Genomic DNA, 10,716 nt, shown 5'->3' on the forward strand with positions numbered 1-10,716 from the left:
GAAGCCAAATAATTTGTTTAATAACATGTTATACCACAAGTTCATGGTACCATAGATGCCTTTAATTAAAAAAAAAAAATTAAAAAAACACACCAAAAGTGAGTCTACTCTCAAATTCTCTTTACAAAAATAACAAAAATCAAATTTAATTTCAAATTTTTTATGAGAAAGAGAAAAATTAAATCTAAACTATTTAAAAAACTATTAAATTATAGCACCTAAACCAAAAAAACCATTTATGAAAATGATCAGAAATTGTAAGCATCAACATGAGAGAGTATGGCTGATATACAAAGCAAATTTCCCAATTTTACCCTCGCGTCGGAATTCAAATCTACAATAACACATAAGTTCATAACCCGCTTCCCGCTCACCAACCCCGCCTCTCCCTCTCTGTCTCTAAAGCTTTGTTTTCACTCTCTGAAGTGAACCCTGTCTGTGAGAATCTCTCTCTCTCTCTCTTTAACGGCGTGCCACTGGATCGGCTTCACTCACAGGTACGTTTCTCTCCGTTACTTCATCAATCTTTTTTGTGCATAAATCTATGGTTTTTGTGTTACTATACAAGTTTGCTTCGAATATTTCAACTGCCTTGTCTCGAAAAACTGTCAATATCTCAGATCCAGATTGTATGCGATTTCCTCTGATTTCCGTCTGGTGTCTGAGCAATTTTAGGAAACTACAATAATCTACACATTAAAATCTTAGGCCGCGTTTGCCTGCTTCTAATTCACTGCCTCAGAATTTAATTTCAAGTTATTATTATTTTTTTTCACTTTTAAAAAGAGAATGAAAAAGGAGAACTGCAAAGAATAAAATATTTATATATTCACGCTCTTATATGTGATATAAATTTGTTGTTCTTAGTTCTTATTTTCCTTTGAGCTTGATCAAAAATTTCTTGAGCACAGTGTTTAGGTCTTCATATGATAGGATAACAAATTCAGATGAGCCATTTTTGGAATTGGTAATTTCAGCGAGTCCAAATTGTCCAATTGAGATCTGATTTTGCAAGGGCAGATAGAATTGGATGGGGACTTGAATTTTATTTTTCATATTTCAAATGGTTGTGGTTGTAGATTTATGTGTGTGTGTATTTCAAAGACTAGAATGGTACTTCATTGTACATGCTTGGTTTCCCCCCCCACCCTAAAATACTTTGGAAAGACTGTAAGAGCCTACATCCACGGTAGAATCTCGTTTTTTTTTTTTAATTTGTTATAATTCCATAAGTCTCTCGTATATACAAATACATGGTGAGCAATTAATTAAGGGGAAAAAAAAATGGAAGACTGTTCTGGCATGTTGGTGCAGCTTTGGAAAGTGGGATATGCGTTCAAATGGTGCACCGAATAAGTATTGTGCAGAAACTATGATGTTTAGTTTTCGTTCATGTTCATCTATATCTGGTTTATATTACTTCATCAGAAACCATCAAGAAGGAAGTGTATATTGAGATAGTTGACTGAAAATTCTAATAGTGTTTTGGAGGGAGGAAATATGAGGGAATGGCATGGAAGGAACCATGGACTGTTGCCGTTACCTTATTTGGAAGATAAAAACAAGTGAGAAAGAGATTGGAATGAGACATGCTGTTCCCAAGTGTAATATTATATTGGAGGGCATTTATGTACTTGTACAGTGTGTGTGAATTATAAATAATACATGAGCAGGACATGTGAAATATTTAATTGAAATGAGAGGTGAATGATGGGAACAAGGTTTAAATTAAGAAACTTTGCTCTAATACCATGTTAAATAACCATTTATCTCAAAAACTTAAGCTTATAGGATTAGATTAATTTAATAATTTAATTTATGTTCTAAACATTTTGCCTTACGTCTCTGTCATTCCCCGTCTATTTCAATTAAATATTATCCATGCTTCCTATTAGCTTAAGCTTTTGGGATAAGTAATGATTTAACATGGTATCAAAACCAGAGGTCCTAGGTTTGAACCTTGACTCCACAGTTTACCTCCTATTTCAATTAAATATTTTTAATGTTGGGTCTCGCTTATTAATTAAAAGTTTGAGCCCATATGTGAGGGAAAGCGTTAAAATGTATTGATTAAACATTTAAACATTGCACGTGTTGTCCTCGCATGAGAGGGAAAGTGTTAGAATATAAATTAACATATTAATTAACTATTTCCTATCAACTTAAACTTTTTGGATAAATGGTGATTTAAAATAGTATCAAAGTTAGAGATCTTAGGTTCGAACCATGACTCCACAATTTACTTCTTATTTCAATTAAATATTCTATGTATTGGACCTCACTCTTTCTTATAAGCTTAAGTTTGTGGGATAAGTGATAATTTAACACTGACGTCTTCTTCTCAGTCCTCTTTTCTTGTTATACTGTTCCAAGGTATCATACTAAAGGTCTTGGGTTCGAACCTTGATTCCATAGTTTACTCCCATTTAAGTTAAACATTTTATCTCTTGGGTTTCACTTATTAAGGAGGGGTTTGAGTTCAGAGGAGTGTTGAAGTATTTAATTAAATTATTGAACTCGCAATTTTTTATGAGCTTAAGTGTTTAGAACGATTTCTTTTCTTTTTGTTCCTTCCTTTATGAACTTCCTAACGCATAAGGGGTGCCGTTTCTGTTAGTTTACAATTATCCATGACTTTTTTCCTCCTCCACTCACGATTTCCCTTTGTTCTATGTTGTTTTACATTCAGAGTGGTAACTCACTTTCATCGCCTAATTTTTTCAGGAGTTCTTTGAAATCCATATTCAAAAGCAAGGGAAATGGAATGCATTTATAAGGAGTTAAATGAAGTCAAGGCAGAGATGGTGAAACTAAAGGCAGAGTGCCAGATCAAAACAGAACTTTCTGAGAGCTTAAAAAGAGCCCACAATGAGCAATTACTCAAATATCAAGAAGCTAAGCAGCATATTGAGAAACAAGCCCAAGAACTAAATTCTAAGTCTGAGGAGATATCAGAAGCAAGGCAGATTCATGAAGACATCAAATCCAGTTTGCATGAAAAAGAAATTTCTCTTAGGCATTTTAGTTCTGTGAATGAAAAACTCCGAGCAGATTGTGGCCAGAAATTGCAAAAGTTGGAAGGAGAGAATAGAGAGTTGGTGTTGGCTTTGAATGAAGTGACGGCTAGAAGTAAAGAATTGGGGCAGAATGTTTGTGCAAGTCATAAGGAGATCGAGGGCCTTAAAAGTCTATTAATGGTTGCAGAGAGGAAATGTTTTGAAGTAGAACAAAGGGCTCAAAAAGCCAAAGAACTGAGGCAGAGAGATGATGTGATACTGAAATTGGAGGAGGAAAATAGAGATGTTCAGGATCAGTTGAAATGGAGGAACGAGCAGTTTAAACATCTTGAAGAAGCTCATAAAAGGCTCCAAGACCTGTTCCATTTGAGTAAGGAGGAGTGGGAAAGGGGGAAATCGGCATTGCTTGAAGAGATCTCATCCTTACAGACAAGCTTAGATTCTCAAACTAGAATCTTAGAAGGTCTTCAAACGCGTTTAGAGATGTGCAACCAAGCTTTAGCTCTTGAAGAAAGCAGGAGGAAGTTTCTGGAGGTTCAAGTATCTGAACTCAATTCACGTTTTAATAATGTTTTTTCCCAATGTGATGAAGAAAATTCAAAGATCCAGAACTTGATTGTTCCGAGAGATGAAGAGATTGGAAGGCTAAGAAACTCACTGGGAAGAAAAGAAACATTTGTAAAAGAAATGGAATTTAGAATTGTTCACCTCGAGCAGGAGAATCAAGAACTTGAGGAATCTCTCAAAGAATTTCGGGAAGCTCAAATTAGAAATGCTGGAGCTACTTCTTCACTAACAAAGCTGCGGAACAAGCTCAGGGGCTTGGAGCAGGTACATAGCAATTGTTCCACAAATCTGAAAGCAAAAGAATCAAAATTGTGTTTTCAAATAGAAAAGATGAGCAAAGAAATAGATAGTTATAAATTTGAACTGGAGGGTAAAGAAAAACAAATAGAGGAGCTCCAGATGGAGCTTGAAAGTTGTCATTCTGCAATTGAGGCTTTAAATGAAGAAATTCCTATAGTATGCATGGTCTTAAAATCAGAATTTTCAGAGGCTTACTCCGAAATATTTAATGCAAAAGCAGAAATGAAGCTGCGCAACAAAGGGAAGGAAGATATAAATTCCCCTAAATCTTATTCTGATCTTCAGAAAGAAAATGAGGAATTGACGTCCTTAAGGAAGAGGGCCAAGTCCTTGGAATGCATGCTGGCAGCCAAGGAGGATGAGCTTCAACAACATAAGAAATTGCTAAAGGAATCGTCTGAATGTCAACTTAGCTTAAAAGAGCAAGTTCTGCAGATGGAAAGTGCGCTGCAAAATGAGAAAAGAGATGTTTTTGAGGCTTTAGAAAAGGCGAATCTTGAGTTGGCTGAAAAAAGTTGTGAAGTCAGTCGAGTAGAATATGAATTACAGAAGTGGAAGTCTAATGCTGAGAGCCTGAAAGCCTGCTTTGACGAAAATCAGGAAACCTGTAAACAAATGGAGACTTCCCTTATCGAACTAGCCAAGCTTTCTCAAACAGTTAAGAATGAGAAAGAAAGCCTTCTCTGCATTGTCAAAGAGCAGGAGAATATAATTGAAGGTCTGCAGCAAGAGATTGTTTCTCTAGCAGCCATGAAGGAAGCTTTCGAACAAGAGAAAGACAGCATTCTCCTAATTGCTGAAGAGAAGGATAGTTTCATAGAAAGTTTTCAGAAAGATATTACTTTCCTGAAGCAAGAGTCCATGAGAAGAGAAGCAGAATCTGCAGTTCTTGCAAGGCAGGCTGCAGAGAAAGCCTTTGAGCAAGAGAAAGGCAGGCTGTTGCAGATTATGAATGAGAAAGACCAGAGAATAAAAGATCTCCGAGTACTGGCTATTTCATTGGAGCAAGATATGAAGAGTACAGTGATCTCCTGTTTTCAAGAGGCCACAGAAAAGCAGGTCGAGATTTATGTTCTTGGTGAAGCTATAAAGAATGCTGAGTATCTGATAAATGTAGAGATTGAAGAGAAAAATAAGGTAATTGCCAATTTAGAAACAGAAGCCTGTAATTTACGGCAGAAACTTGCATTTGAGGAGGAATCCTTGATTCATTCAAAACGACAGGCAGCACAGCTTGAAGAATTACTGGAAGCCAACAAGTTTGAAACAGAAAAGTTTATGGATGAGCAGAGGAAGATGGAGGGCTTAGTTAAAGAGCTTGATTGTGAAAAAGGAATTCTGCTTCAAGACTCCAAGAAGTTATTGACGGAAGGGCAGGATCTTTTGGTTCATATTCAGGAAATTTGTGATGAGATTGGTGAATTTTCTTCTGAGGATGTGAAATTGATGAAAATTTTGGGAAGAATATCACAGAATTCTGAGGAAGAGACTGGAGGAGCAATGAGTTTGGTGATGCATAGTGAGCTCTATGATTCTACCAGAGAGAATGCAGAATCTTGTATTTCTGGCACAACAAAGAAACCAGAACTAGAAGTAGGCGGTGATGAAAGATCACCACTGAAAGAGGTCAACCACTGGCAGCTATAATTAGGAGAACAAATTATGTCCTGAAGAATATGCTACAAGGTAATTCATTAATCTGTGATGTTTCAGAATGCCATTATGTGTTATGTGACCAGAGATTTTTTGAATATAAAGTTATTTTAATTTAGATTTAATATTATTCATACAAGTTAGTAGAATGACAACTATTCTAATTGTGTATAATTTGAGTGATCAGTTTCTGAATTAGCTCTTGGCTTCAGTTGGTTTATGATTGTTGATTTTATTCAAATCTTACCCTAATGACTTTTTATTGCTAAAACTTGTAGGACTTGGATTGGTCTCTGGATGAAGATGAAGCAATGTATTAGTATAAACTTGAAAGGCTTCTGGCATTTGCATTAGCAGCCCTTGGACCATCCTGCCGTTTGAGCTAGAACTTGTGGCAAGGAATTGATGATTGTATTCTTTTGTTGTTTCATTAGATTCGATAATTGGCAAGAGTCCATTGATTGTTTACTGTATGGTTCACGTGTAAGAACATGTGTTTGGAAAAATTACTAGGATAGTAGACACAGTTGCATATGGGCAGAAATGGGCAAATTTGTTGTGAGATGTTCAAAGTTATAGATGCCTACCACATCTATGAGCCTATTTTAGTATCACAAGAAATTGATTGACATGTGTGGGGACGCTTTTTAGTTGTCTAGGTGTCAACTATTGAATGGACAATCCGCTAGAGAGGAAGTCAAGCCTACGTACAACTCTTATCAACTGGGACCGTTTGTTGCTATTGGGGCACTGTTGGCCTGCAACAAGGCTTAAAGCTCGAAATCTCACAAACAAGAAAGCAGAACCCGAGCCACAAGCTTGGGGGTAAGACCTATGCCACATGCTAGGAGCCCCAACAACCGTGGTCCCGACAAACACTAGACGGCTGACACTTCACCCTCAGCATTGAAGGACAAAGGTAATTATCATCACAAGTTCATAAAAGATTCCTGAAGCCCGACTAGCTGGATAAGTCAGCCATGGGAATTGAGAGTAATTGTTGAGAATAAACCACAATATGAGTCTCACTCAAATAATCTCATTCAAATAAGCTGATAACTGAATAACAACCATATCCATCAAAATTCTCCTAAATGAGGAAAACAAATCTAAAGATTTATGAGACTAATATCATGAGATAGATCTCACATTGAATGTAAGAATGAATAATAACTACGTCAATCAGAATCTCTCATAAGAGAAATACACATTTCAAGATATTGAGATTTAGATATCTTTGGATACTCTAATTACTCATCACATAAACGTGGAGCATCAATAGAAAAAGCGGTTACATAAAACCCTATAAAAAAGACAAAACACATCAAGTGAAGGGGAGTGGATTTCTCTAAAAAGCTCATGTTCATTATTCAATTCACTCTAAATAAACATGCAAATTTAAGCATCGAAGCATCTTCGGCCAAGGCCAAAGATCCTTTGACACTCTTATATTTTTGCAGATAACCCATCACCAATTAGACCCTACCCAAAAAACCTGCATCCACCGTTAACCCAATCAATAGCCATTTCATTTAGTTTCAACAGTAACGATGATTACAACCCCAGCGGTAACAATGATAGCAATTCCAAATAGTAGAATACTAATTAAATGTCAACAAGTTAAAAAAATAATTGCAACATTAATTGGGATAATCCCATTAATGGAGAGAGGAGAGAGTGACTTAAGGGAGAGAGGATGTGACCGAATGGATCCGACTGAATAATACTACAGCAATAAATATAGGGGGGCGAACCCTTCCGACGGTAAGGAAAAAGAGGAGGGAAAAACACTCCTCAGGTAATCTATACAACATATCTTAAATAAATATATGTGCCGTTTCCAAATAATAGTCCATGGAAATGCTGGGAACATTTTCAATACACAGAATTCTTGTTCAAGATTAAGCAAAAATTAATCCTTTCTATTCATTTTGATCAGATGAATTTGGATTTTGAGAAAATTTTTTGAGCCATTTCTGCTTGTTCTTCTCAACTGTTTTCCAATTTTCGGAGAATCTTGTGAGCCCTTCTTGTAACGCTGTGAGATTTATCCCCTTATCAACCAAAATGCTTGTTGCACCCATTTTTGAGACCTGTAATTAGATATCACAAATATAATCAAATGGGGGGCAAAAAAAAAAAAAAAACACTCAAGAAGAGGCCTAGCTACTACACAAGCAAATGAGAAAAATGAAATTTTGATAATAATAATAAGAAAATGATTATGCATGTCATTTTTACCGCTTGAATGTTCCTATTCTCATCATCAAAAAACAGCATTGAGTTAATGGGAACCCCAGTCCTTGAATGAATTCTCTGGATGTGGTCTGTCTTGTGTGTCCAACTAGAAAAGATCTCCTGTTCAACATAAAAAAAGAATTACTTCTAACTGCTTTTCCCATACAAAATAGATACAAACTAGTCACATCTCTTTAAAGGATTCTTGCATTTATGCTCCTCCAGCTATTTAAGGCAAGTATCTGCCACCTGAATAAGCTGAATAAATAGTAAAATACAGATAAGGAACCTCCCTACTCTGATTGAGCATTAACACTTTGGCTAGCCGGGATGCAAAATTGGGTGAAAATGTAGTTGCATCTGACTAATTATTTTAGCCCAAAAATTGGAAAACTACTACAATGCTCACCAAATGTTATGCATACTATAGCTCAAAAAAAGGAGAAATACTACACTTTTCAATTTTTTTTTTTTAAAAAGTTGGTTCCCAAATGATGTGTTACCATCTCATGAGTTGGTGATATATTTTTTAAAATAATAAATATCATTGGATAGTGACACATCATTTAAGAATCAACTTTTAGAGAAAAAATTTGAAAAGTGTAGCACTTCTCCAGAAAAAGACTCCAGATAAGACATGCGCGACTTTGGAATATACATACTTTGAAAAAGAAATAATATTTAAATGAAATGGTGAAAGTGGATAGCTAAAATAGAGAGTGAGATATAGGTATTTTGGAAAAGTAGATAGCTAAAATAGAAAAAAACTGATGTTTTCAGCTAAAATGGAGAGGGAATTTGATGAGCCAGATGTGAATGCTCAGTCACCTTAAGTTCAAGGGAGTATGACAAGAATTCACATGTGAACAAATTGAACATTATATAAGTTAGGAAAAATAGCACATATACCTTTCATATTCATAAAGGAAAGGAGAGTTTTTAGCATGCATAATTCTTTGAACCATTATTGGCAGATGCTACAGCTTCCTAATGTTTATTCACTAAGATACCCTAAAGAGCCTGTATGTTGCCGCTCATGCTGTGTTTACTAAGACAAAGAAAACATTTTGTGGCTCTTCTTATTTTATATGCAAACAAGGGTGACAAGAATACAGTAAGTATTATAAAAGCTTTCATTCAAGGGAAGAAAACATTGCTTTTCCTTGCTCACCTGGGCTACAAACATTGACTTGATGCTTAATTTGTCAAGAAATGTCTTTGCTATATCTGCAGTTGGTGATCTAGAAGCAATAGCAAGATCAATCCCTTTGTCCTTGAGCGCATATAGTATGCCTTTAGCATGGGGATACAAAGATGGCATTTCACGTTTGGACCGACATTCACTTGAAAAACCCAAAAGAAAATTGACATAAGATAAAGAAGAATCTAAGCTTTTGCAGGAGAAACTTGTTATAGGTTGTACTCATTCTAGTCTTAATTCGTTTTCAATTTTCACATGGGTTTTAGTAGATCTAGCAACAAGACTTTATTGAACATGAATTAAAATCAGAAAATCATCAGTAGGGAGAGAATAATCAATGCTGCTATTGTTGCAATAACATTAGCATGTAAAGATTAGATGCAAACGATGGAAAATGCAATACAAGTCGCATCATAGCACATTAGTCTTCATCATCCACTGATCCTTGACATGCTGTAGCACATTCTTTTGCCTTTTATCTCTAGATAATGGATTACCCATCTTTTTATTTTTTATTTTTTATTTTTATAACCGGGATATCCGTGGCTTTGCCCCAACTAGATCCCCGGGACAACGTGCAAAGTGCTCCTTTCACACGGAAAATGGATTCCCACTCATTAGAAAGAAGCCATAAAAATTAGGCACTTTTTTATTGCACACGTGCCTACTACAGCAATGCATGAGCAAACAAGCCAAACTAAACTACCAGAATATTACACGGGATAAGTGAAGAATGGATAAAAAATAATGACTAAATAAACCTGGCTTAGTAATCTAATTAGATCTTATCTCCACACTGTAATTCGAAACAATCATGTCGACTTGCAATCCGGTTTGCTGCGTGGCCACTATAGATTCCCTTAATCCCACCAATTCAATATCAATAAAAGGTTAATTCAAATGATTTAAACATTTGGAAAGTCTCGGAAAACATTATTCAATTATTGAATGGTTGAATATCATTCTAATCAAATGGTTCCTGTCAAACCTGATTTACTAATGAGACCATTAGATGGTGCTGCTCCTTCCCCTTCATGATTCAATATAAACCAGTAAGTCACCTCAATTTTTGAAATTAAATTAAAAGCATCTATCAAAATATTTGATGGTGCTATTTGCTCCACTCTTGGTCTCAAACAGGTAAAAAGAAAAAACTGCCATTTTCTTCAAGCATTGTTCTCCTACTCAATGTTCAATATTTCAACTCAACTACATCTAGAGAAGAAGACCCCATGCCCCATACATCAAACCCAATCAACAATCTTGACCATATATCAGAAGGCCACCACTTGATCTCTCTCTCTCTCCCTTTTTTTTTTCTTCCTAATACAAAGAACCCTTATGATTTGAACAAAAACCTATACCAATTTGGTGACCCAAAGGCTCAAAAAACCGTTTGGTCTCCGAGAAAATGTAGGAAAAGAAAAGAACAATATATACATAAATATATAAAGTAGAGAGGAAGAAATACCAGTAGAAAGGCCAGAGAGTGTAGTCGAGATCGAAGACAACGAGTCTGGGAAGCACTTGGAAGGCTCCAATAATCTGCAAAGCCTCAGTCTTTACCCTCTCGTCTCCCATCTCTTCTTCTCTGATCAAAACTCTGCTTTTCCCAACCAACCAATATACATATACCACCTAAAAATATCCAGGTCCTCTCTATTGATGCGACGTCGTATTACGCATGTTAGATTCTCTTGCCTGCCTTTTTCTTTTTCTTCTACTTCTTCTTCTTCTTCT

At 35.8% G+C, this 10,716-nt stretch overlaps 2 protein-coding genes across 2 annotated transcripts; one reads left to right on the forward strand and one right to left on the reverse strand.

Annotated features, from left to right (window-relative positions):
- Window positions 1–400: 400 nt before the first annotated feature.
- LOC132179314 (uncharacterized protein At4g38062) lies at window positions 401–6,588 on the forward strand. The gene is made up of 3 exons (XM_059592017.2): window positions 401–497; window positions 2,725–5,570; window positions 5,816–6,588. Exon 2 carries the CDS (start codon window positions 2,760–2,762, stop codon window positions 5,529–5,531), a length of 2,772 nt encoding a protein of 923 aa, XP_059448000.2. The 5' UTR covers window positions 401–497; window positions 2,725–2,759; the 3' UTR covers window positions 5,532–5,570; window positions 5,816–6,588.
- Window positions 6,589–7,254: 666 nt separating this feature from the next.
- LOC132178575 (Haloacid dehalogenase-like hydrolase (HAD) superfamily protein) lies at window positions 7,255–10,594 on the reverse strand. The gene is made up of 4 exons (XM_059591018.1): window positions 10,448–10,594; window positions 8,947–9,118; window positions 7,779–7,895; window positions 7,255–7,630 (listed from the first exon to the last, which is right to left on the reverse strand). Exons 1-4 carry the CDS (start codon window positions 10,555–10,557, stop codon window positions 7,460–7,462), a joined length of 570 nt encoding a protein of 189 aa, XP_059447001.1. The 5' UTR covers window positions 10,558–10,594; the 3' UTR covers window positions 7,255–7,459.
- Between the last annotated feature and the right edge of the window lie 122 nt (window positions 10,595–10,716).

The sequence above is a fragment of the Corylus avellana genome, chromosome 4 (assembly GCF_965113065.1).
Source record: "Corylus avellana chromosome 4, dhCorAvel1.hap1.2, whole genome shotgun sequence".
Classification (NCBI taxonomy): domain Eukaryota; kingdom Viridiplantae; phylum Streptophyta; class Magnoliopsida; order Fagales; family Betulaceae; genus Corylus; species Corylus avellana.